The sequence below is a fragment of the Hippopotamus amphibius genome, chromosome 5, assembly GCF_030028045.1.
Source record: "Hippopotamus amphibius kiboko isolate mHipAmp2 chromosome 5, mHipAmp2.hap2, whole genome shotgun sequence".
In the NCBI taxonomy this organism is placed as follows: domain Eukaryota; kingdom Metazoa; phylum Chordata; class Mammalia; order Artiodactyla; family Hippopotamidae; genus Hippopotamus; species Hippopotamus amphibius.
In genome coordinates this window covers 19,335,157-19,362,997 of record NC_080190.1, presented here as the reverse complement: position 1 = coordinate 19,362,997, position 27,841 = coordinate 19,335,157, and the positions used below count along the sequence as shown (strand labels likewise).

Here is a 27,841-nt window from a genome sequence, read left to right as displayed (position 1 = left end):
TATATATACAAGTATTATCATGCTCACTTACAATAGCATCATCAAAATATGAGTAGTAACATTAGAAAGATTTAAAATTTTAGTATTTGACTCCTTGGATCAGTTCTTTAATGGAATTTCACGTATTTCTCATCACCTGAGGCTACTACTTACCTACTCCAGGCATTTACTCTTAGAATTACAAGGACTGGTGGCATTTTTGACTGCCATTTCTCTCCTGCCTCACAGACACTGCCCCTCCTTCCTCATCCCCTAGCCTCAATTCACCTAGAACAAAGTCTCCTTTCCCTCATTCTGATGCCTAAGAGTCCATCCCCATATGCCTGGAATTCAGAAGTAAAATTCTAAGAAAAGTCTTAAGCCAATAATAAATCAAATAACATTTGTTCAGTAGAGGAAAATATCCTCCAAAACTCTGTAGATTAGGCATATTTCAAAAAGATATACTTTCTTTAAAGTATAAAATAATAACAGAACATAAGACATTCAAACCTCCACCTCTCCTCATACAAATCTCTATCACATTTTGACACATTTCAGCTGCAACATCAATATATGAATAAGTTAAAGCTATAAGTGTTTACACTCTCATGAAAATATTATATAATTATAGCAGGAAATAGTAACAGGTCTCTCAGGTTCCAATTTTTAGATAAAGTCTTTTGTGTCAGAAGTTAATATTCTATTAACTCAAAAAAAAAAAAGAGAGAGAGATTCATCTTAAAGTGTATTAACTGGTTATTACAGAGTTTTTCTCTTGACATGTATCAGAAGTATAAGAAATGTCTTTTTACCTTGTGTGAGTTTCATTGATATAAATAACATTCCGCAAACCCAAAGACGGGATACTGGGGTTGAAAAATTTATCCTGCGTAAAACAAAATAAACAGACATAAATATATAATTGGATTGCTGGTGAAGGACTCACATTACTAGTTCTTGAGGACTTTTATAATTCAAGCATAAAGTAAGGCATTGCTTCAAAAATCTGAAATGAAGAAAGATGATGTTCTATTGGAAAGTACTTTTTAGCCTTCAAAGAAGGTCACAAACTCAGAACTAATCCTCAGTACCTTGCAAAGGAAACAGTGCCTCTCCCTTTCCCACCCCACTCCCCACCCCCAACCAAAAAGAGTTAAAGTCACAGATGGCTTAAGTCATTGACAGGAATACTGGAGATTTCAGTGTTTTCAAAATACAAAATACTATGTTAAGTACCATGTAGTTGTTGTGAGATTACTAAATCTCCCAAGAATCCCAACACATAAGAATTACTATCCCCATTTTATAGATAGGAAAATTGAGGCTGACAAAAGTTTAGCATTCAACCCCAGATCTTGCTTCAAAGAATGTGGTCTTTCTATTCCCCTAAAATGACTGTCTACTTAATGAGAAAATGCATGGCTAAAGGTCACCCTCTTTACAGGTAATCTTGAAAGGTAATCTAGAAATAGCTCTGTTAAAAAGAGAAAGTCCATAACTTTAACAACGTGGGTAAAAAAGGTAAATTTCCACAAATAAATGCTGAAAAAGCATAATGTACCCTTAACAAAAGATGTCAAAATACTTAAGTGATATCTCTTTAGAGAAAAGGAAAATAGGATGTCATAGAAAAGGTAAGAAATGTCAAAAAATTATTACAAAAATATGGTCAAACAAAAATTATTTTAGATAAACATACCACAGAAGAACTTAACATCAAGTTCAGCTCTATCATGTACTAAATTTAGGCAAAAATCAATTATCTGTTACACTACTCACCTATCCCCACCCCAAACCATCACCACCACCAAATAATCTCTTATGCTCTCTTCTGACTGAAGAACACATTAAAGTTAAGGTATTGTTTTGATCTTTTAAGCATTCAAAATTAGAATTAGATGAGATGCCAGATCTAAAAAGAAAAGCCACATGATCTTCTATTTAAATCTTTATTTCTACTGGCCTATTAATCTGAACTGACCTTATTCCTAGATTAGAAATTTCCATGATCCTTCATCTCCAAGTTCTTGCAACAAGGCACTTGTGATTTAAGAGGAACAATATCTCTATCAAGACATTCTTGAGCAGACCTGAATATTTCACATAAACTGCTTGGATATCACACAAATTTCTCCCAGATTAGTAAATTCCTTATACCAGACTCAGAATTCTACTCTCTGCCAAGCCAACTCTGAGTGGAAGATTCACCCAGCACTATCAGCTATGCACACAGGTTAAAAGCAACCTCTATAAATGGCAGGGTTAATAAATGGCACTTACATGTCCTGATAACTGGTCCAGCCCACAGAGAGCTTACCATTCAGGTATATGCTTAAAAGGTAATCTGCTGCCTGAGAGCACAGCCATGTTACAGTCTACATTCCTGTGCTAACTCAGCCCTCTGGCAAAATGCTCTCAGAAGCATACTTCTCATCCAATCAACTCTTCTCAAATACTACACTGTAATGGAAGATTCTGCACGGCTTGTGTTTTTTCACCAAAATATCAATACAAACAACAAACCCATGCACACTCTTTTTTTCAGTCTTCATCCTAACATTTTCGTGACCATCCTTCACAATAGAGAGTCAACAGAAAGCCTCCCACTCCCCTCCACTGCAGGAACAGACGCTTAGCAAAAGGGCAAAGCCACACTTTAATTTCTTATTCTGTCCCACCCGTGCTCATATGCGCACACTCTCTCTCTCTCTCTCTCTCTCTCGTTCATCGTGCTAGGATTTTAACTTTCAGTGCTAAATTTCAACATCTTGAAGTTACATGAAGGTTCCCACCAACTCTCTGGAAGAGTTTTCTGAAAGTAAGATCTCTCCCTCTAAAGGTATACTAAAACAAAAGAACAAAACAAAACAAAATATTGCCTGGCATCAACTAGTAGGCCAATATTCACTGAATAAATGAATGGAAAGACAAGTTGAGTCAACATCTTTACTTGGAATATTTGGTTTATAAACATGAGCCTAAATTCTAAAAATGCATTAAGTCCCTAAGACTACACAATAATAAAATTCACACAAAGTTGGAAATCTACATCACATATTTCACTCTATTAAAGGTCAGCAAAGGTATTAAAGGTAACATTTTTACCCAGCTCTGGGGAGTACAGGAATAACAACATCTTCCTACAAAGGGCCTTTTCCGGCTCATGAGGCTTTCTTTCCACTTCAAGGTTGCAGATCTGAAGACAGTCGGTCTGAAACCACACTCAACCTAACAAATATTAAGGAAAAATTGTGTGTGAATGGCAAGAAAATTATACTTGTCCACTTGATCTCTAAATCTAAGCTATTTCAGACAGAAGAGAAACTTCAGACATATTTTCCTTTTTGGTGGCATGTGTTTCTCAGAATGATTTTCATTCAAAGTACTCCCTCCATGACCAACACTTGGAATAAAGCTTGGAACAGGCAAAAATTGAGCACCTAAGAATAGCAATAGCTGGCAGTACTCAAAGTAGCATTCACAGGTTTAAAAACTAAGCTCTAACAGGTCAGACAGCCTTCTGACAGAAGCAGGAGCAAGAAAGTCAGATTCCTAGAGCCCTATGTTAACAATTCATCTCACTCCCTCTTAAATCATACACTCCCATAGAAGAACTACAAAGGCCTTACCTAGAGAGTAAGCAAGTTGATACCATACAGCTTAAAATATTTTACTTTAAATGAAAAACAAGGTAAACATATAATATTCCTTTATCCTAACAAGAGAGTTTAAAGTCTGGAACTGAAATTATAGCCATACTGTCTAATTAGGGTCAAACTCAGCTCTTCTGTTCTAAATAATTTTCTCTTAACTTTAAGTTCATTGGCTGCTCAAATCCCACTGATGTAACATTCTCAAAAATAAACCAAAACACTACCCAAAACTCCAACATCATTTTTTTATCTAAAGCAGATAGCATTAAAAAAAATAATAAAAATAAAGCAGATAGTGTTCAAGAAATATTTAAAACATGCCATGCTATGTTGACATAGGGAATCCAAAAAAAAAAAAAAAAAAACCCCTTTGGATTGAGAGTCATACTAAAATTTCCTATTTTCAATTTTTTTAAATGAAGTTTATTTCCATTACAAAATTCACACTTGTGAGATGTAATTACGGAAAACAGATACAGAAAGAAAAAAAATCTTTATAATTACACCACCCAAAACAACTAATAGGTTTTTTTCCTATGCAAAACTGTTTTGCTTTTTAACACAATCACTGTACTTAAATTTCCTACCCAATTTTTTCTTCCCAATAACATAATACCAAAAAAAAATGTTTAAATATTAGACTTCATAAACATAGCTTCTAACAGCTGGAGGCAGTTTCTGTAGCTATTAACCTCTAGTTGAATTTATGTTGCTTTCACCTTCATGAACACTGAAATGAACATTTTTAGGCTGAATGTTTTTAACCTGTCTTAAACTTACCCATTCCTCACTTGCATGCTTACATCGACCAATACTGTATTCAGATGAATTTGGTAAATAAGAAACATCTATTGTGCCAAGGGTCAGCGCAGACTCATCCATGTCACAAAACGTTTAACTCCCAAATCATGTGCTATAAAAAAAAGTATACCATTTAAGTTAATGAAGGATCCAAAGAGTAAATACTAGAACTCAAAATTCTGATTTCTACGTTATTTTGCCTCATGATAGGATGTCAAATGAACTATGGAGGACTTCCACCATCTTTAGTCAACATGTAAAAATGGACTCTGATGTATATATATGAACTCAGGCCATCCTGATTAAAAAAAAAAATCAACATTTGTATCTCTAGACTTCATGAACAAAACAGCTACGAATTCACAAGGGTAAAGAACAGCTGATTTCAGGTATGTGATAAATAATTATTTCATTTGTGTTAAATAGTTCCTAGAAGGATGAAGATACACATTTATTAAATATAAGTTACATGTATCCACAGAAGTAGACAATTTTGAAAAATTATGTGCTGGGAATTTTTGGTCATACACACTATGCAGTGAAAAACGGGTAAAGATAACGAGGACACCTCTAAAGTTTCCCACTTGAACCGAATTAAGGTCTTAATTTTCTTGTGTGACATAAATGAAATGATATTTGCACTTTTAATACATCTACAAAGCTCTAAGACAAAAGTACACTGTTCTAAAATATCTGATTTATAAGTTTTCACCTCTTTTCAAGAAGACATTTCCTACCCTAAGAAAAAATGTTCACTAAGAGTGAACTGCTAAAGAAAATAGATATTAACTTCAAATATAAGAATTTTCTAACATAATTCTCAAATTATTTTAGCTTTTGACTATTTCTCACCTGGCCTTAAATTAGTCCTTTAAAACCTTGAAAGGTCATGTCCAGGTTAACAGTGTTCCTTGGAGGCAGATTCAGATTTCTTCACAATCCCCAGATGGATTTACAGTGGTAACTGTTATCCTCAGCATGACTATACACATTCTTAACAGTTTTACGTAAGTAACAATCTAACATAATAGGCGAGGGGAGGGGATAGTAAAGCAATGCACCTGGCAGGAGAGCTCTTCTCAAGCTATCAGTTTCAGGTGCAGAATGTAGCTGCAACAGGCGGAGCCGGTTGCTGCCTGGGAAAATGAAGACTTGGCTGGCCCCAGCGATGAGGGCTGGACGACAGGGGGAAACAGCCTTGTGCCAATAGGAAGTCCACGCTTCGCTCCTCCCGCCCCACTTTTGCCCAAGGTTGAAAAGTTCCCCCCATCTCCCCCAAAAAGAATAATCCTGGCGGCGCCAGGCTATGGGCTGAGCGGAGCCAACGGTGGGTTTCGAAAACGACACAGGCCGGAGGACCAGCTCTGAAGCCAAACCTCCGAGTTCGAATCCCCCACTGCTTACCGTCTGTATGACTTTGGACAAGTCAATTAACTTCCATGCCTCGGTTTCCCCATCTGGAGAATGGGCATGATATGATAACTCTTACCTCCTGGGTTGCTGGGAGGCCTGGATAATACCCTTAAGACACCTGGCACAGTGTCTGACGCACAGTGAGTGCTCAGTTCAATCAATGGTCATCTGTCATCGGACTGTCCCCAGCGCCAGCGGCTCTCAGAGCACCCCCGCAGCCTCAACGTCAAAGCCAATGCCTCCACGTCCCCTTCGGGTGCGCGGGGGGGACTGAGCCCACAGGGACTTCCCTCCCGCCCAGGGGCATCCCTGCCGCAGCCCGGTCTCCCGGCGAGAGGACAAGCCCGACCCCCACGCCGGCACAAGCCGGGAGCATCTCTCAGAGGGGGACCCGGGACCTCGAGGGAGGGCACCGGTGGGGGAGCGGACCGCCCGGCAGCTTGCAGGAGTCGCGCCGGGTTCGGCCAGGGGACGACCACGCACCCGTCCCGGCGCTCCCGGCGCTCCCGGCCCGAGCAGCCTCCCGCAGCCCGCTCCCGCCAAGGCCGCTCGCAGCCGCGGCTCCGCCGGCTTCAGAGCTGCAGCTGCACGCACGTCAAGCCTTCGCCGGCGCTGCTGCAGCGTCGCGCCCTGATGACGCAACCGGCGCCCGCGGTGACGCGCGCAGCCCGGAGCCGGCCCGTTTCGGGGGACGGGCGAGGGCCAGGGGCCCGGGGCCCGGCCGGCTACTGGCCTCGTGCGCTGCGAGAGGCTTTGAGACTAGAAGGTATGCCCCGCAAGTGTGTCTGTGTGGCCGGGTACGGCGTGTGCTGCCTGAGCGCGCGGCGATTTTGCCTCGGCGCCGGGCCACGTGAGTGTGTGCACCCGTCCGCGCTGTGTGAACTCTGCTCCTCTCGAAGTTTGTATCTCCGCCCGGCTGTCCAGGGAGCGTGCACGTGGGCCGTGTTTTTATGAGATTTGTAAGAGTCTGCAGAATTTATGGGGAGGTGGGGAATTGGGAATGGCCCTGTTGTGTAACTTTCCAAACAGTGGCTGAATGCCTTTTCCCTAAAGGAAGAAAATAAGGAATTAAAAGAAAACCAACAAGGTTTGGAAGAGCCTGAGTCCGCATATCTCTGTCTTTGGTCCTTGAAACAAATTAGCAAGGGGCACAAAGAGTTTCTCTCCCAATATTTGTCATGCCAGTGACCAGGTGAGTAGTTATCAAGAGATTAGCAATTTAGAAGGGAAAAGATAACCTTTTACATGCCCTTAAGCAACAAGCATTAAGTATGAACTAGGAGATGGTACAAAGGTCATTAAGGCATAGTCCCTGCCCTCACACCTCTGCCACCAGTCCTCATCTCTGCACACATGAACCCTGACCCTCTCTTCCAAACAATCTCTGCCCGTGTCCACCCTTCAAAAACCATCCAGAGCTCCCAAAGGCCAGAGACCGGCATCTAAGGCTTCCACAGAGGGGCCTTTACTTTTCCCACTGTTCTCCATCAGGCTTCAGCCTCCCCAGTTGTCCCTTGTCAAGCCCTGGGTACTCATACTCCTAACTGTGCTCACACCACTCTCCCCTAAATTTGATAAATTCATTGCTGAACTAGATCTCCAAGCCTCCCCTAATCTCTCCAGCCCTCCATAGTCACGTGGTCATGTGAAATCTCCCAGGTTTACTGTGGCACCTCACCTTGTGTCTTTATTAATTAGTGTCATTCTTCCACAAGATTATGAACTGATCATCAATACCTATTTCTTTTTTTTTTTAAATAAGATTTTTCGATGTGGACTATTTTAAAGTCTTTATTGAATTTGTTACAGTATCGCTTCTGTTTTATGTTTTGGATTTTGGGCCATGAGGGGGGGCGTTAGCTCCCCAACCAGGGATGGAACCTGTACCCCCTGCATTGGAAGGCAAAGTCTTAATCACTGGATCACTAGGGCACTCCCAATGCTTGTTTCTTAGGTAACACTACAATGCATTGGTATAGTAAATACATAATAGTAAACAGTCAATACTTTTGAAACTGAGGAACAAGAAGTAAAACAAGAATGCTTTCTCTTGCACTTTCTACTTCTGTTTATAAATCCATCCCAAAACAATTCAAAACAGCAGGGGTACTTATTCATTTAAAAACAGATTTTGAGCTTCTTGAAGTCAGGGATGCTGTCTTTATTCAACCCACTCACACACCTTAGCTCCAAGCACACACCTGTGTATTCAAGCTCTGTGTTAACTAGAATAAGATGAATTCTCATCCCAAAATATAATGGAATTTGTGTACAGATTACTGGTCCCTGACATTAAAAAAGGGAAATAAAAAAAGGAAAAGGAGGGGAGACGATAGAGGAAAGTCACAGGCTTTGAAGTCACTGTTAAAGAGAAAGTAATGAGAAATGAAGTAGAATATCACAGGAATTAAAATATAAGCCAGAGGGGGAAATTAAGTTGTCTTATATAAAGTTCATTTGTGGGCAACTCTCCTGCAACACCCATTGCACAAGAGTTTACTTACTTGCAGGAGGTGTGGATTGCAGTGCACAGATTACTTAATGAGGATTGTTTTGAAAACAAGGGACAATTTGGCAGTCTTTTATGCACAGAACCACAATAATTTAGTAATCCAGATCCAGTCTGGCCAGCCAAGGTGGAGCGACAAGGACTGATTTTACTCTCCTGCTAAGACAACAAAAAGAAAAACAAAACCAAAAAACAAACAAACAAAAACAAACCAAGAAAAATATATAAAACAGGCAGCAGTGCAGGACAGTGGTCCATAAGGGAAAGGAAGTGAATGAGGTTAAGCCCTGTGATTGCCTCAGCTTACTGCCTAGAAAGAGTTGCCAGGCTAGCGTGCAGACGGGTAATCTAGGTAAAATTCACCATGTCATTCTTCCAATCAAAAGTCATCAGGCATGCAAAAAGAAACAGGAAAGAATGAACCACAATGAAGAGAAAAATTAGCTGAAAGAGTCCCAGAAATGACAGAGATGATAGAATTGGTAAATAAGGACACTAAAAAATGCTTACGACTATATTCTGTAAGTCCAAGAAAGTAGAGGAGAGATTGAGCATGTTAAATAGAGATGTGGAAAACCTAAGAAAAGACCCAAACCAAACATCTAGCTCTTATAAAACCATTGTCTGATGGACTGGAGAACTTGAGGTATGGGAGGGGGCAGGGGGTGAAGGGGAAACTGAGACGAAGCGAGAGAGTAGCACAGACATATATATACTACCAACTGTAAAATAGATAGTCACTGGGAAGTTGTATAACAAAGGGAGTCCAACTTGAGAATGGAAGATGCCTTAGAGGACTGGGAAGGGGAGGGTGGGGGGGACTCGAGGGGGGGAGTCAAGGAAGGGAGGGAATACTGGGATATGTGTATAAAAACAGATGATTGAACTTGGTGTACCCCCCAAAAAAAATTAAAAAAAAAAGTCTGAGATTTTTAACACACACACATACACACACGCACACATCACTTGTATAGGACTAACAGCAAATTAGACATTACTGGAAAAAAGATTAAAGAACCAGAAAATATCGCAATAGAAACTATCTGAAATGAAACACAAACAGAAAAGACTGAAAATAAAAATGAACAGAGTATCAGTGAGCTTAATATACATGCAATTGGCATCCCTGAAGAAAAGGAGAAATATCAGAAAATTGGAAAAATAATGGCTGAAAACTTCCCAAATTTGATTAAAACTATAAACTCACAAATCCAAGAAGCTCAACAAACTCTAAGTAGAAACAAGAAGAAAACTATACCAACATCTCAGCTGAACTGCTTACAACCAGTGATAGAGTGAAAAATCTTAAAAACAGAGAAAAAAAGACATTACTGTGCAGAGAATAAAGATAAGAATATCAGGAGACTTCTTATCAGAAGTGTGCAAATGAGAAGACACTGGAGCAGCATCTTTAAAGTACTCAAAGAGAAAACTGTCAGTCTACAAATCAAAACATGATTCTTTCCACAAACGTATTTCAAACACAAGACAAAATGGACATATCTGATGCACAAAAGCTGAAAGAATTAACCACCAGCAGACACTACAAGAAATGTTAAAAGAAACTCCTTCAAGTAGAAAATACAACCAGATGGAAATTTGAATCTACATAAAGGAATTAAGGGCTCCAGAAATCATAAATCTGTAGGTAAATAATTTTTTCCTTTTTAAAACTCTTTTAAAAGATAATTGCTTAATGCAAAAATAAAAATAATATTTTGGGGGGCTTATAACATATGTAAAAGTAAAATGTATGACAACAGCACAATATCTAGAAAGGGGGAAGTATTCTGTTGTAATATTCTTATACTAAGCATAGAGTTGTGTAATATACTTGAAGGTAAATGTGATAAGTTAAAGATGTACCCTCCAATTCGTAAAACAACTGCCATGAAAGTAAAACAAACAGTTGTAGCTAATACATCAACAAAGAGAATAAAGCAGAATCATTAAAAAAAAAAAAAGTCACTCGAATCCAAAAGAAGGCAGTAAATGAGGAGAAAGGAAAGAGAAATGGATTGATAAAGAAAACACATACCAAGATGGTAGTTTTAAATTCATACATATAAGTAACCACCCCAGTTAAAAGGCAAAGATGTCAGATTGGAGAAAAAAGGAAGAACCAACTGTATGCCATCTACTAAAAAAAAAAAAAAAATTATTTTAAATATAAAGACAAGTAAGTTAAAAATAAACAATTGAAAAACAATGTACCATGCTAATGCTAATCAGAAGAAATATGGGTGGTTATATTAAAATTATAAAAAGTAGATTTCAATGCAAAGAATATTACCAGAAATATGGGACTTCCCTGGTGGTGCAGTGGCTAAGAATCCGCCCACCAATGCAGGGGACACATGGGTTCGATCCCTGGTCTGAAAAGATCCCACATGCCATGGAGCAACTACTGAGCCTGCACTCTAGAGCCCATGAGCCACAACTACTGAGCCCATGTGCCACAACCACTGAAGCCCACATGCCTAGAGCCCGTGCTTGGCAACAAGAGAAGCCGCCGCAATGAGAAGCCCACGCACCACAACGAAGAGTAGCCCTTGCTTGCCACAACTAGAGAAAGCCCATGCACAGTAACGAAGACCGAATGCAGCCAATAAATAAATTAATTTAAAAAAAAGAATATTATCAGAAATAGAGGATCATTTCATAAAGATAAAGAAGTCAACCCATCAAGGGGAAAAAACAATTGTAAATATTTACACATCTAATACAAAGCTTCTATACATATGAATCAAAAACTGACAGACTTGCAAGGAGAAATAGAAAAATCTGTGATTATAAACAGCAATTGCAGCACCTCTCTTTCCATAACTGAGCAAGTAGGCAGAAAATCAGTAAAGATGTACAAGGCTGGTACAATACTATCGACCAACTTGGCCTGATTGACATTTATAGAACACTACACCCATCGATAGAATATCATTTTTTCAGGTGAATACAGAGCGTGTCTTGGTAAAACTTGCCACGAAACAAGTCTCAATAGATTTATAAGGATTCAAATCACATAAAACATACTCTAACCACAATGGAAATTAGAGATCATTAACTTAGAGGTATCTGGAAATGCCCCAAATATTTGGAAACTAACATGCTTCTAAAAAACAAAAACAGACAAAAAAAAACACACCGCAATTTAAAGAATAAATAAGAATGAAAATTAGAAAGTACTTTGAACTGAATGATGGTGAAAACACCCCTTATAAAGGCCGGGACTCTTAATACCTTGAAATACACCTTGAGATCAGTGATTTGAGTTGAAACCTGTCTTCTTTTCTAATACAGATATATTACTGCTATAAACTTCTCACTAAGTATTGCTTCAGTTACACCCGTCAAATTATGACGTGCTTTTTTTCTCTGCAAGAATATTATGAGGAACAATGTCAACTGACTTGCCAAAATCCAGTGATAAAATATCTATGACATGCCCTGATCTAAATATAACAATTACTCTATCAAAAACTTTCTTTTTTATAAATTATTTATTTTATTGGCTGTGTTGGGTCTTCGTTGCTGCACATGGGCTTTCTCTAGTTGTGGTGAGCGGGGGCTGCTCTTCCTCGTGGTGCGTGGGCTTCTCATTGCGGTGGCCTCTCTTGTTGCAGAGCATGGGCTCCAGGCGCGTGGGCTTCAGTAGTTTCAGCACATGGGCTCAACAGTTGTGGCTCATGGGCTCTAGAGCACAGGCTCAATAGTTGTGGCGCAAGGGCTTAGTTGCTCCGCAGCATTTGGGATCTTCCTGGGGCAAGGATCAAACCCATGTCCCCTGCATTGGCAGGTGGATTCTTACCCACTGCACCACCTAGGAAGTCCTATCAAAAACTTTTAAAGGAAATAAAGTTTGGCCTGACTTACTCTTACTGAATCTATGCTGTTCTCATCATCTACTTTCTTCTAGGTTCGTTTTCTTCATTCATTTAATAAATACGTGTAGAACACATACTGCCTACCAGGCAGCATAGGGTGAAACAGCCTAGGAGACTTATACAACTCCTGTTTGATAATTGTGTCCCAAAAGATTCAAAAAACAGCATCAAGTTCAGTAGGCTGTGGTTTCTAGAACTCAGAACTGTCTGTCCAATATCCATTTCTTGCAAATTCCTGACTATTAGAAGCCTGATTTTATTCAGAGTGAGCTCTTGCCCAACCCGAGGAAAGAGTGAATCAAAGTATCTGTGTTAATTATGATACTCTTGTTCTCTAATATTCCAACTGTGCCTGCAGTCAAGATGGTCTTATGACCCAGTTCCAGCCAATGACACCTAAGAGAAAATCAAAGTTGAGGATTTCTGGAGAAGTGTCTCTTTCCTCGTAAAAGGGAATAGATATGGCTGGCACTGCTTCTTTTTCAATTTTTTTTCCCATTTGCTCTGTAACTTAATGTCCAAACACTACGCTACCAATCACACACCTCTGGATTTTAAGCCACTAAAATCTTATTTTCTGTTACAGTTTGTATTCCTCACTCATATTTCATTTTTAAGCACACTTTCAGCTGCTAGAATAACTCAAATATAAGGAGGGAAAAGAGCGTGGAGAAAAAGCCCCTGCCAGTATATCACACTGGGGGATGGCCATGGACGTGACCTTGGAGCTTGCCATTTAGAAAGTACCTTAGGCCAGAAGAGACCAGAACCCCCTCTGACTCACTTTTACCACATTTGTGACAGAACAGGTACTTCAATTTGACTGAAAACTGTTATCACTAGATTAAGGTAAAAACTTCAAATAAGCCAAGCAGGAGGCAGTGAGGCTTCTGGGAGAGCTGGCTTGGCATCTTCTACCAGGTGGGCTGCATGACAAAGTTGATCTACCCCCACCCCCACCCCAGGAGGGAAGGCCAGAGGGAACTAGGGAGGGTTCCAGACTTCGGCCACTAGCAGGGCCTCAGGGCAGGGCACCAGCTCTAGAGTTGGAAGCAGGTTACTGCATCAGTAACTACTAGAGCCAGATAATTAACAAATTAGTTTCCAAATCAACTTTTTTGGTTTATATAACTGTTAGCTCATTCTTAAGAAAGTCATTTTTCCTTCTCCTAGGGGTGTAGCCTGGCTCTGTGATTTAAGTCCTGAGGTTCTATTGAAGGAGGCTAAGTCATTGCCATTAACAGCCTTTTTTTGTTAATGAAAGCCAAAAAATGGGAAACTATTGACTGACGCTGTTCACCAAGAAGACAAAACTTGAAGTGCCTTTGCTTTCCCTGTAGAATCAAGCTGGATTGTGTGAAAGGGAGATGTTGCCTGAGGCCGGGAGAGAGGCCAGGAAGGCCCAGGCGCTGAGAAGGGGCTCAGGATGGAGGGTTTGGCTTATGGATCAGATTCGAGATGGCTCGATGCAAGCCCTGGAGGTGGCTGATCTTCAGAAGGAGGGTGAAGGTGGAAGCGCTGTGGAGAGAATAGAGAGTCTTGGGAGCCTTGGCGAATGTCCCAGTGGCCAAGCACATAGTGGAGGAAACAGAGCTCCATGCACCCTGCAGGGTGTCAGCAGAGAGCAGTGGTGAAGGAGGCCAGCCTGAACAGAGCCAGGGCCTCTGGCTCACAACACACATGCCAGGGAAAGGGAGAGGAAGGGAATCCCAACACAGATCGCTATTGGACTTCTAGGGACCCTTGACACGAGCAGTTCGGAGACAGATTAATTCAACATCCATTCATTCATAACACATTGACTGACAGCCCATTTTGCGCCAAGCATCTTTTTCAGGCACCAAGGATACACAGATGAAGCTGTCACACGTAGATCCTGCCGGGTGGAATTGATAGTCTAATGGCCTGTGGCATGTTGGGAGGGAGACAGTAGGGAGAGTAATAAACAAGCAAAGTCATGACAAGTTGTGGGAACTGCAATGAAGATCCAGCAGCATCTGTCACAGAGAATAACAGAGGTGACCAACATTAGATAAGGTGATGGGGAGGGCCTCTCTAAGGGAGGAGCAGCCACCTGGAGGCTGGGATGTGAGAAGGATATGAAAGGAGACCAGGAAAGATGTTTCCAAGAAGAGGGAACTATACCTGCCAAAGCCCAGGGAGGACAGAGCTTGGCAGAGAGACGCGAACAAAGGCCAGTGTGGGCTGGATGGAGTGAGAGGGAAATGGTAGAGGGAGGGGTTGGGGAGTCAGAAGGGGCCAGATAGAGCAGAGTTTTTTAAGGCCTAGTAAGAGATTTGAAAAATTAGAAATAAAATGGTGACGTGTCATAAATGTCATGGCGGAATCCACGTGCCCTTTACCCTATAAAGATTAGAGAAGAATGTGTCAAAACAAATCCACGTCTGTGGACCCAGGTGGCCCAGAAGGAGGAGAAATAGGCATCGATTCAGGAGCTATGATGTAGGCAGGGTCCTGCCTGCTGCAAACTGGCCCCAGAGAATCTAGGTAAGAGGTAAGTCAGTACATTTTCTAAGCTACCACTGATTGGGCATTTACTCTGTGCCAAGCACTGTTCTCAGCACTTCATAGGCATTAGCTCAGGCAATCCTTTGTATCAGCCATGGTTCTGTGTGGAAAAGAGCCCATGCTAGACAGCCTCTAGTGGACTTTAGTACAGAATTCTACTTAGAAAGTTCTTAGAAGAACTGAAAGGACAAAAGGGGATAGCGAGGCAGCCTAGAGATCAACAACAGTGGAAGATCACTGTCCTCCCTAGGGCTGGAGTGCTAAAGCCAGGCACTAACAGACCCTCCTAGGCAACAGCTGGGACCAAGGAAAGAGGGGCTGCCTAGGGGGAGCTGAAACCACAGAGCTGCCACCACCGGAGATGCCTCCTGAGAAAGAGGGCGATACCCTCCCTGACTTCTACCTCTTTCTGGCCTCCCATCACCTGCCAGCCCTCCTATTGGCTGAAGCAAACTGCAAGGGAGTCTCAGGAATGAATTTGCAGGGGCTACCTACCCCCCCAAACCCCCCCCCACCCCAGACACAGAGTAGAGTAGAGAAGGATGGGGATTGGATCTGAGACAAAGAGGCAAATAAGGTGCCCATCCTCCCAGCAGCCCCATGAGCTAGGAACTATTATTACCCTGATTTTCCACATAGGAAAACTTGAGGCACAGGAAGAGTTTAGGCGAATCTGGTATATGGAAGAATCCTGATTTGAATTGAGATCCATCTGATTCTAGAGCCCAAACATGTAACTGATAACGTTACTCAGCCAGCATAGGTGAGAGCCTGGGAGTTGAGACTGGGCCACCAGATCCCAGGTCTGAAAAGCTTATCTTCATGTTAAACCCTATTCCATGAAGGAACTGAAGGTAGTGATACTAAGAGGTGGTTGGCTTAAAAGCTGAGCTGCTGCTAGTTGGGACATCAGTGGACTAATCCTGAGTCCTTCCAGCAGAATGTCTGAGAGTTGTGCCAGGGCTTTGGAGACAGACAACCTGGGTTCCAATCATGGTTCTGCCGTTTACCATCTGTGTGACCCTGAGAAAATTATTTAACCTCTCTGAGCCCCAATTCTCTCATTTTAAAAGTGGATTTGGGACTTCCCTGGAGGCACAGTGGTTAAGAATCCACCTGCCAATGCATGGGACAAGGGTTCGATCCCTGGGCCGGGAAGATCCCACATACCATGGAGCAACTGAGCCCATGCACCACAACTACTGAGCCTGTGCTCTAGAGCGTGCAAGCCACAACTACTGAGCCCATGAAGCCCATGTACCTAGAGCCCATGCTTTGCAACAAGAGAAGCCACCACAATGAGAAGCCTGTGCAGTGCAACAAAGAGTAGCCCCCACTCGCTGCAACTAGAGAAAGCCCGCACACAGCAGTGAAAACCAAACGCAGCCAACAAATTAATTAATTAATTAATTTTTAAAAGATTAAAAAAACCCCAAAAAACTTCCCCTTTACAAAAAAAAAAAGCGGATTTGCTAATGTTCACTTACTGGGTTATTTTAAGGTAAAATGGAATAATGTATACAGATAATTAGCATACTGCCTGCCACATGGTGAGATAATAGTAGCTATTATGATTGTTGTTAGTCTCCTCTTGCATAGACTCTGGAGACAAAAGAGAGATCTGATTCCTTTGAGCTTGAATCCTGGTGAAGAATTTGTCCTAAAATCTTTGGAACCAACCATTAAGGTCACTTTGTTCCAGGAAGAATGTCTCTGTATCAGTCAGGATGGGCTAGGTTATGATTCAGTAACAAATGTCTCAGAGTCTTGAGACAAAAAAGTTTATTTGCCTGTGCTAACATGGAAACTGCAGGTTATTACAGGGGCTCTGCTCATAAGGTCACTGAGGGAGGCTCCGTCTTGACATATGCTTCCTTGATTGCCGAGGCTGGGACCAGAGAGTATAGTGAACCATACATTGGCTCTTTTTTTTTTTCTTCCTTTTAAAAAGTTTTATTGAGATATAATCGACACACAATAAACTGCATATATTTAAAGTGTACAATTTGATATATTTTTTCTTATTAGTCATCTATTTTATACATATTAGTGTATAAATATCAATCTCAATCTCCCAATTCATCTCACCAACCTCCCCCCCCTTTCCCCCCTTGGTGTCCATATGTTTGTTCTCTACATCTGTCTCTATTTCTGCCTTCATGCACTGGCTCTTAATCCACACATCACTTCTGTTCCCATTTCACTAGCTAAAGCATCATATAAAGCAAGAAAGTGAAGAAGTATAATTCTACACATGCCCAAAACAAGGTAACTGAACACTTATGAACAGCCCTGATGACCATCAGAGCAAACTCAGTGGACCTTCTGGTTGGGCCAGATAAAGCAAAGGCCCCAATCTGGAATGAAGGGATTCAGGAGCCTCTAACAGGCCAGGCTATCCTATATGACATCAGAAAATTTTGTCTCTGTTGTGCCTAGAATTGCATCTCTGAAGACATTTTGTCTTTTAGGAAAAACTTTTCTTCCTACATATTGCTTAAGACCACTTTTCTGAAAACCATTGTTGGTACTTGGAACATATGATCCAAGATGGTTTATGGAGCTGAGATGCTGACTATAAACACAGCATCTTGTCTTCCAGAAGAGGGATCCTAATGTAGGCTAGATTGTGCATGCCCAGACTTACCCAGGACCTTTCTTCTACTGATGTATAACCTGATGTCAGATTATTGCATACCAATGGCTCGTTGAGCAAGTTCAAGCTCTGGGTGTAAGCCTTTCCTCGACTTTCACAACCCCATGTCCTGCTGGATTTCTTTCTACCTACCAGAATATTCTTTCTTGGCATTTTTTCTGGTTCAAGACCCTCCTTCACTCTCATTCCATGCTCTGTCCTTAGCAGACCAGGAACCTAGAGGTCATTCTTAACCTGTTCCCACATCCAATCCAGTACTAACTTCTGGAAATTTTACCTTCTAGGTAGCTTTAAACTCGTCTTTTTATCTCTGTCTCTTCTTGAACTGTCTTATTCCAGGCCGCACCATCTTCCCTGGGAGGCATAACAACTTACTCCGTGGACTCTTTATGTCTGCTTTCTACACATCACCCTCCCAAACACCCCACACATCAGCCCAGATGAACATTTGAAAGTACAACATTGATGATGTCAAACACGCCCATTTCTCTGCCTGATCCCCACCCCAACTGATTAAAATTTTTTCCCTTATTCCTTATAGTTTTTAGAACTGCCAGTGCCTGGCACATTCCACCCTGTTAATTTCACCACCCTCATCTCCTCCCACTTGCCCTCTTTTTCTCCGACTTCAGTCACCCTGGCTTTCTTTCAGTCCCCAAGAAAAACGGGCTCTGCTCTTCCCTTGCACAAACTGCTTCTGCCAGCACTGGTCTCACCCACAATCCTCTTTTCTCTCCAACTCATGCTTCATAACGTAACTCAGATCTCACCTCCTCATGAAAAACTTTTTGACCCTCAGACTAAGGCAGGCCCCTTATCATATGCTTCTTCACCAGGGACTTATCACAATTATAACTGAACATTAATTAATTGTAGAATTAGCCATTTAAGATCTACCTCTCCCTGCTAAATGTCAGTCTTGACTTCTCGCATCCCCTTCCTTTGTATCCCTAGCACCTAACAGTGCCTTGTACAAAACAGATGCTTAAGATTTATTTGTTAAATATCTAAATATTAATACGACGATTAATTAACAATTAACAAAGGAGGATGTGAATGGCTTTTACAACTGGCAAGAGTGCAGGACAAGGAAAGCTCTAGGGACAGAAGTATTCAAGGAGAGATATAATGAACCTAGAGTTCGGGGGGTTCAGGATTCATCAGTCTTGGGAAAGGCATGTATCCAAGCTTGATAGGGAGGTAGGAAGCAGATTTCCCATTCCTCTCCCACCCCCACTTTCTGAGCCAGAGTAGAGGGAACAACATAATACAAGGGAGAACAGGGGCCCAGCTCCTCAGTGTAACCAGCACACAGTGGGAGGTGGTCCACCATGGATAAGAGCGCCACAATTGAGAAAAGTCAAAGCGCGCGAAAGCCCAATACACTTAAAGGAAGGAATCTGAAAATATTTGAAAGGGAAAGCTAGACATGGCTGGAGACAGGCTTTATTTTTATTTTTCTTCCCTCAGAATCAGTCTTTATCAAAAAGGTAAAATAAATCCATGAAGAAGACAAGGAGAAGCAGAACTACTCTGCATTAATTCTTTTTCTAATGAGTTCAGATAAGCTAGAAATGTACTTATTAAGTCTAATAAGAAGAAAGATCAAAGTTCAACTGAGGCTCATGTTTAGAATACTTTTAAATAATTTACTTTCATTACTTTTGGGGACATAGAAGTTCTAAGATTTTCTTTTAGGAAAATTATTCTCCTGGGTATACTAAACATACTCATTAAAACTGTCTCTTGCTTTTAACTTACAGATTTCCCAAAAGAACATTTTCCCAAAGTAAAGAGTGCTATCAACCCAGTTTCCCATTATCTAAATTACCTGATACAAAGTAAAACCCAAATAAGCATGATACAACTGACTGCGGTTTTAACCAAATATTTTCTGATGGCCATCACCACATTATTCCATAAAATATTTGAAATTTATTACAAGGATGACCTCCAACATGAAGGTAAGATATTAGAGAACAGGCTTTCTGTAACTGAGGGTCGCAGGGCGCAATCCTCTCTCCTAGCCCCACTTTGTCATTCTGCCGACTTAGTGGGGGATTAAGTCTGACCCTTCACTCACTTAGGATGACTTACACCTCACCTGTTCCTGCTGTGTATCCAATTCTGCTTAGGAGATGGCAAAACATTTCCCCCTTTATCAAATTATTTTACAGTTACTTTTTCCAGAGGCTTTTTGTTCTGGTCCAGGGCTCCTACCTCACCTCTATCTGTAAATTTAGCCCATGTACATGAATTGTAGAATTCCTAGTAACCACTATAGGCTACAGGTGGAATTAAACAAAACAATATCCACAATGTTGGTTTTTCTATAGATTATTTATAAGTGATTTTCTTAGAGACTAGTCCCAGTAAATTTCTAGGCCATCTGCTCATTAACTGTTGATAATGTAATCTAGGAAAAGGGTGAATTATATCTGAAGTCCCATCAATTGATCAACTCCTGGAATGCATGAACTTTTAGCCTCCAAGAGATAAGGTTTAGTTAACTTTAAGCTCTGCGGGGTGACAGCATACCTTATGTACACAGCATGAATTTTTTAGTGATAATAATACTTACAATAATAAAATTATCTACTTGGTCAGTAACGTCACTGTGTAAACCACGGTGACTCTTAGCCAGGTTCAAATTAAGCGGAGTAGTCAGCTCTCTTCCCTCTGCATGTGACCTACAATCTGTTCCTATTCACAAAACCAAGGGTGGCACATACAGGAATGCTGTTATTAACCAAGCGTGTGCTTCATGGTTTTACAACATGGCCACCCTTCAGACACATCCAAAATGATCATTATTCTGAACCATTAATTATAGCTGGACAAACCATATTATCCAGAGCTGTGAAGGGTCTTGGAATGTTGAATACAAAACTCAACCTATGATTTTAATCTGTGTGTGCCCCATTTCCCTTGTCTGTAAAACAAGACTAATAATATCACATACTTCATGGGGTTGATGTGAGGATTAAAAGGTAAAATATAGAAGGCGCTAGGATAGTCCTGGTGCATACTGGGAACTATATAATGTTTGCAGTCATGATAAGAATTCACAGGAAAATGTGTAGTCCTCTAAAAGGAAGGCTGCATTTGATCCAATTATCAATCCCACTTGCTTTCACAGGTCGTAATTTATAAATGTGGTCTTTGAGAATCACAGGTTCCCCAGCTCCAACTCAACAAATTTTCCTTTTCCAGTTAGAAAATTTCTAGACTTTTCCTTTGATAACCATACTACAGAGTGAGCCAGTAAAGTCTTTAAAGCAGTAGTTTCTAAATTTTGGAATCAGGGAACACTTTGAGAGTCCAATGAAACTCTAGACTTTCCCCCAATAAAAAAAAATGTACATGTAAAAGCTTGCATTCCATTTCAGGGGGCGCATAACCCCCTTCCATGATCATTCATGGACCCCAGATTAAGAATCAGTGTTTGAAAGCATGGCTTGGAAGAGAACCACCTTTGGATCTTGTTCTTTTAACAATGTCTGAAGCAAAATGAGACAGAAACACATACTTGCACATTGTAAAGGAAGTATTAATTACTATTAGCTGGGGGGGTTGATAGATAAAGGGTTTTGATGAGGATAAAGGTGACGAAGGAGGAGGAAAATGAAGAGGAGAACACGAGGGGGAGGAGGCGTCACCTCAGATGGATCAAGGTTGATAAACTAAATGTACAATTTTACCTTGAAGTGAGCCAAGTATGCAGCACTGCTTGGAACTGGAAAGTACTGTATGGCTGTTATTATTGGCAAAGCTGGAGACAGTTTATCTGATTGTGTCAAAACTTTCATTTAAACCTCAAACAGGTAAAATATTATCACTGGGGCTCTTCACCCCCTGTTCAATGACTGAGATACAAAAGAAATGCTAATTATGGGAACTGAGCTGTGAATTTTGAGTGACCCTAGGGACAAAATGATTATCTGGTTGTCTTAAGTTGCAGGAAATTTATTAGGGGGTTTTATGATTACATTAACTGATTTTTACCTTAAGTGCTCCAGCTGGAGAAGCATTAAAATCTCCTGATAAGGAATGATTTCAAAGAGGTAATGGCATCGGCCAGAAGATTCTTTTGGGTGGGTCAGGGGTACTGTAAGGAGAAAAGCCCAAGTGAGGTGGACATGTCCAGCAGGGGCGATGTGATGGGTCTGCCACTTTGACTAGGGCTCTCCAGGGCCCCCATGCATCTCCTGTTTCCAACAGTGACGAACGCCAGAGACCGAAGAGGAAGGATAATATATTTACAATGAAGGTCATAGAATGAGGCCAAGGACTCGGTTACATTTCTGCCCCATTATGATCTTAGATTGCATCCCTCCTCTAAAAGCCAAACGTCCTCTCAGGATCTGTGAGCGGTGACATGCCCTGATCTATGCTGACCTCTGCTCCCTTGTCTGCTACTGTCTCCCCACCCCCTGTCCTCCATGCTGCCCCAGTCCCCAAGGCCATCTGTTTGTTCTTGAACCATCCCAAGCTCACCCCTGGCTCAGGGCTTCCGTATTTATTGTCCACTCTGCCAGGAACATTCTTCTCTAGATATTTGCCTAGCTGCCTCATTCTTATGTTTAAATCTGAGCTCAGCAACTTTCTGTCCCCAGCCTTGTCACTTTCCTTCATAGCATCCTATTTTATTTATAGCACTTATCACTTTCTGAAAATAATCTCTTGATTTGTTTTCTTCATATTGTCACTCTTCCCCATTAGAAGGTGAGCTCCAAGAGAGCAGGAATCGTCTATGTCTTGATCACTGCTGCAGCCCCCCAGGCTTAGCACGGAGCAAGCACTGGAAATACAGTTGTTGGATAAAGGAATGAGTGATCGTCATAATAGCGACATTTATTAAGCTTTTCCTCTGTGCCAGGCACAGGGCTGCACCTTTTTACAAACACTATTTCACTGAATTCTCACAGCAACCCTCCAAGGTAGGTATTTCTTATCCCCATGGTACAGATGAGGTTTCAGAGCGGTTATGTAGCTTTTCCAATGTCAAGCGAGCCAAGTAACCAAGACCTGATTTGAACCGAGGTATGTTTAACTCCACCTCTCACACTCTAAATCAGGAGTCAGCACACTTTATTTTCTGTAAAGGGACAGATAATAAATATTTAAGGCTTTGTGGGCCACATGGTCTCTGTCGCTACTTCTAGGCTCTGTTGTAGAAAGCGACCATGACAACACATAAACAAAGGGCTGTGGCTGTGCCAGTACAACTCTGTTTACAAGCAGCGGAAAGGATTTGGCCCGGGGGCCGTAATTTGCAGGTCCCTCCTTTAAATCATTATTCTCTCAGTGCTTTGCTAGAAGGGGGTTAAGCAAAAGAGGAGGAGGGGAGTAAAAGAAAAGCATTAAAATGTACACTCTTCACAGAAGAAAGACAGCAGATGGATAAACTAAGTTTAAAAAGGCAAAACAGGGACTTGCCTGGTGGTGCAGTGGTTAAGAATCCACCTGCCAACGCAGGTGACACGGGTTCGAGCCCTGCTCCAGGAAGATCCCACGTGCCACAGAGCAACTAAGTCCGTGCGCCACAGCAACTGAGCCTGAGCTCTAGAGCCCACAGGCCACAACTGCTGAGCCCACATGCGCTAACTACTGAAGCCCACGTGCCTAGAGCCTGTGCTCCACAACAAGAGAAGCCACTGCAATGAGAAGCCTGTGCAATGAAATAAAGGGTAGCCCCTGCTCTCCACAACTAGAAAAAGCCCACACACAGCAACAAAGACCCAATGCAGCCAATAAACAAACAAACAAATAAATAAATAAAACAAAACAAAAAGGGAAGATAGACAATGGAATTCTGGTAGAAGTTACGACTCTACTGATTCAACTCCTCGACTAATTTATAATCATTGAGACAACAGGAGAGTTTAATGCAAATAAGGTATTCTGTTTGAACCAAGGTTCCATTCATGTTGTAATTATATGTGATTTCACCTGCCAACACCCGAACAGACCCACATAACCTCCATCCCAGACAGGCCCAAGATAGGCTAGGTTAAAGGACAAAGTATCCTGAGGCACTCTGACTATTAAAACTCTTCCTTTCTTATGGGGACAAAATGAGAGAGTAGCATAGACATATATACACTACCAGCTGTAAAATAGATAGCTAGTGGGAAGATGCTGTATAACAAAGGGAGATCAACTCTATGATGGGTGATGCCTTGGAGGGCCGGGACGGGGAGGGTGGGGGGAAGTCACGGGAGGGAGGGGATATGGGGATATATGTGTAGGTGCAGCTGATTCACTTTGGTGTACCTCAAAGACTGGTACAAGAGTGTAAAGCAATTATATTCCAATAAAGATCTTAAAAAAAACAAAACTCTTCCTGTCTCAACCTCTGAGCCTGAAAATGTCAGTCTTTTCTTCTCAAGCAAATGTATGAATTCATTGGCAAGAGGTGAAAGACAAGATATGAATCCCAGGTCAGAGCCAGCCCAGAGAAATCTCTTGAAGCCTCACTGAGAAGGTGAACACATGGGTGCCCAGCTGTTTAATCAGAGTGGCTCTCGAGACTGAATATCAGCATTAAAGCAAAATATCAACTCACAGTCCCTTGAGCCTGGGCTGCAGGGTAAGGGCTGAACTTTGGGAAGGTGGGAGGCAGGGACAAAGGTGGTTTCTGTCGTGCTTGGCTGTGCGTGAGCGAAGGCTGGTGTGGGTGGAGCCTTGAGGCGGGCGAGGCCTCCTCTCTGCACTGTTTTTCTCTCAGGCGGCCCTAGGGCATTCAAAACACAGCAGACAAAACACTCATTTCTCTCTTACTCTGAAGAAAGAGTCTGTCTGGAAACAGCATGTGATTCTTAAACCAATAGGTGCGTTTTCCTCAATCTGGATGCAATTTTCTAAACATGGGCTTTAAATGTTTGAATAGTACAGAGATTCAAACCTTAGGCTCCTGAAACTTCTCCAAGGCCCATGTGTGTGCCTTCTTGTAAAATCCAGTTTTTGTAAGAATGCGACTGAGTCAGTGTAACCAGAGCCCCTACCTTTGTTATCTGATTGGGTTCCTTATCCTCTGCCACCCCCCAGGGGATGTCTGATGCCCTGGACCGTCTTCAGCAAAGAATCCTATTAGGTCAGTTTACCCAGAATCCCCCTCACCCATGATATTTCCTCTTGGTAATTTTCTACCCGCTGACCTCCAACCTACTCCTTAGCTATAAATCCACACTTTCCCAGGCTGCACTTGGGGTTGAGCCCAATCTCTCTCCCCTACTGTAAAATCCCATTGCAGTGGTCCTTGTATTTACCACGGTGGTCCTGATAAAGCCTGCCTTGCCATCTTTAATAAGTATTGTTGAATATTTTTTTTTCCCTCTAACACAGGAAAGTAGCCCCAGTATGGTAGAACCAGCATCTGAAGGGGGATCTAGAGATGCCAGATCTGTCCCAGCTCTGCATTAACCAGCAATGATGTCCCAGGTACCCCTTCCCACTCGCTTCCTTTCTCTGAGCCCATTTTCTTATCAGTAACACAATGAATCAATTTCATACCTTTTCCTCCACCCAGACGTCCAGCTTTCTGTTGTCTGTTTAACATCCACTATATTTATTGCTGTTAATAGCCACTATTTAAGATCATTTATATTATTCATCAAAATTGATTTTGGTTAAACACTTAGTATTTAGCAGAATTGTGTTATATGCTTTCCATGTGTTCTGATATTTAATTCTCATAAACTCCCTATAAGGAGGAACCCTTATAGGGTTGTGATTGCAGACTTGCAGATATGAAAGCTGAGGTTCAGGGAGGTAACATAAGTTTCCCGAGGTCAATCGGAGCATACGTGGCAGAGCTGAGACTTGAGCCTGAACCTTTTTTTTCTCTGAGAACTACACTGCCTTCATGAGCCCTATAAGCCCCAGTCAGGGTCTGACCAGAGAAGAAAATGCAGATTCAAACTTCATTGCCCTAACTTTTTATTACTGCACCATGAATGACTCTCACTGGGTCAGCCTACAAAATACCAAGAGGTTTTTCCTGGAGGAGATAATGCAGGACCTTCCATGGATGTTCAACTCATGGTCTCTGCCCTTGAGACACTTAGAACCCAGGAGAACCCACGGCCCAACCCATGCCCAGGAGGAGCAGTGCTAATAACCCACAAAGTGAGAATTCCCTTATCTTCAAATCCTTACCGTCATTTTTGTGCTCAGGCCAACATGAAACAACGGCATCTGCAAATCCCTGGCTATCAGAGAATCTTCTTCTTTGCTAAGGAGAGGCAGTCCCTTTAAGGATGGACCAAGTCAACCATCTGATACAAGAGATCTGGGGGCTCTCCTTGAAACAAACAACTAAAGATTTATTTTTTGAGACGACACATCAGTGTTGGCTTGACCAGGAGGAAGTTGTGGGCACTGGTGGGGTAAGGGTAGATTCCCAGAAACAGCAGAGCCAGGCTGGCAAAGTAACTGGTTTGTGCAGTTCTGATTCTCTCAGGGTTGGGGGAGAGAAAAGGGGAATGAGTTTAATTGTTGAATGTCTACTATGACCTATGTGCTTTTTTTATGGACTTTTATTGAGATATAATTGACATACAATAAACTGCATATATTTAAAGTGTACAATTTGATATTTTTTTCTTATTAGTAATGTATATATGGCAATCCCAATCTCCCACTTCATCCCACCCCAACCTCCCACCCCCCTGCCCCGTCCTGATCTATGTGCTTTCATATACACTGAACATTAGGTCCTCACAACAATGTATAAAGCTGCTATTGCACAATGAGGCTAACAAGAATCCAAACAGGGATTCTAGCTCTTTTTTTCACTCTTTACCTCAGTGCCCATGTAGAAACCATTGACTCTAATTCAGATTTTCATGATTTAGATGTCACTTTCTCAATAGAATATCTGTAAAAATATTTAGGCTGTAAACCCTAATACAGTGCCTAGCACATAGTGAGCGCTCAATAAATAGGACAAATTAACAACTCCTAATGTGGTTTCTTGAATCTAGATATCATCGGATCCAATCATTCTCCACTGGGGGTGATTTTGCTCCCCAGGGGACATTTGGAAATGTCTGGAGATATTTTTTTGGTCACAAAAGAGGGGAGGAGTGGGACTTCCTAGGTGGCGCAGTGGGTAAGAATCCATCTGCCAATGCAGGGGACACAGGTTCAATCCTTGCTCCAAGAAGATACCACATGCCACAGAGCAACTAAGCCTGTGCGCCACAACTATTGAGCCCATGTGCCGCAACTACTGAGGCCCACACACCTAGAGCCCATGCTCTGCAACAAGAGAGACCACCGCAATGAGAAGCCTGCGCACCACAAAGAAGAGTAGCCCCCGCTCGCTGCAACTAGAGAAAGCTCGTGTGCAGCAATGAAGACCCAACACAGCCAATAAAATAAATAAATAAATAAATAAATAAATAAATAAATTTATTAAAAAAAAAAAAGAGGGGAGGAGTGCTACTATTGGTACATATTGGGTAGAGGCCAGGATGCTGTTGACCATCCTACAATGCACAGGACAGCCCCACAGCAAAGAATTATGACCCATAATGTCATTAGTTCCAAGGGTAGAAATTCTGATTGAATCCAGCATGTTTCACAAGGAAACCATGACCAGAGAGATAAAGAGACTTGCCCAGGTTCACACATCAACACCTGGTGGATGACATCCCCTGGAGCCTTCTACAACTGTTCTTGCCAGACCTCAAGGCTCACCAGCCGAAGGCTGCCTGCCGTGAGGGATGGGTTCAGTGGGAAAGAAAGACCATGTTGGCATAACGGCCCAGGCAAACCAAACACAATTACATAAGTTCAAAAGGACCCAGACTGTTGCTCTTTGGTCTGGATCATCCCCTGAATAAGCAGCCAAAGGAGGTTCTGGAACTAGGAGACCAAGACTCAAAACACAGGGTGCTCACCAAGAGGCCTTTCCTGCCCACCAGCTTCACACCCCCACGCCTTCCTTTCCTAGGGCTGCAAACCAAACACAATGATCAAGACAAAGGAAGAATTTTCTTTTAATAATTAAATAGGCAAGCTAAAAATATTAATGATTAAGCCATCATATCAGGTCAAGTAGAAATTGCCAGAAACTGATTCTCTCTAAAACATATTAGTCATTTGCATGGTCATTGTCACCACCAACAATTTCTTGGCTTCTTATGTGCCAAGAGATGTGTTGGGTCCCAGGGGAGAGATGGGCAGCAGGAGAAGAGGGTGTCCACCAATATCACACCTAAGTTATATTCTTGACCCCCAAGAAGCACTCAGTCCAAACATGAGGGTCTCCTTTGCAACTGCCATCACAGAGCAAAGGCAACATTGCAAAATGGGTAAAACAAAACCCTCCTTACAGCTAAACACCTAAGCCCAGTATGATTCACTCATTTTAAACAACTCTTAACACAAACATTCAACTTCGGCTCAA

General features: G+C 41.8%; 1 protein-coding gene and 1 long non-coding RNA gene across 10 annotated transcripts in view; one reads left to right on the top strand and one right to left on the bottom strand.

The window, feature by feature from the left end:
- Positions 1–27,841, bottom strand: part of GPAM (glycerol-3-phosphate acyltransferase, mitochondrial) — a 63,494-nt gene that overhangs the window by 30,210 nt on the left and 5,443 nt on the right. For 2 of the 8 annotated variants that reach the window (XR_009053831.1, XM_057735806.1), the window contains exons 1-4: positions 5,289–6,600; positions 4,416–4,548; positions 3,088–3,210; positions 795–868 (exon numbers count right to left, since the gene is read on the bottom strand). Coding sequence is in view for 6 of the 8 variants with exons in the window: in XM_057735806.1 (XP_057591789.1) it covers positions 795–868; positions 3,088–3,210; positions 4,416–4,517 (299 nt within the window). In the remaining 2 variants the exon portion in view is untranslated. Of the gene's footprint in view, positions 1–794; positions 869–3,087; positions 3,211–4,415; positions 4,549–5,288; positions 6,601–27,841 lie in introns of those variants that run through there. The other 6 variants (XM_057735801.1, XR_009053832.1, XM_057735802.1 and 3 more) reach the window with 6 other exon arrangements.
- On the top strand, positions 19,209–25,991 carry LOC130853626 (uncharacterized). Of its 2 annotated transcripts, XR_009053833.1 has the most exons (6): positions 19,209–19,388; positions 22,147–22,364; positions 23,817–24,016; positions 24,475–24,520; positions 24,772–24,867; positions 25,603–25,991. It is a non-coding gene; the product is annotated as an uncharacterized LOC130853626 (long non-coding RNA). The 2 variants fall into 2 exon arrangements; XR_009053834.1 differs by lacking the exon at positions 23,817–24,016.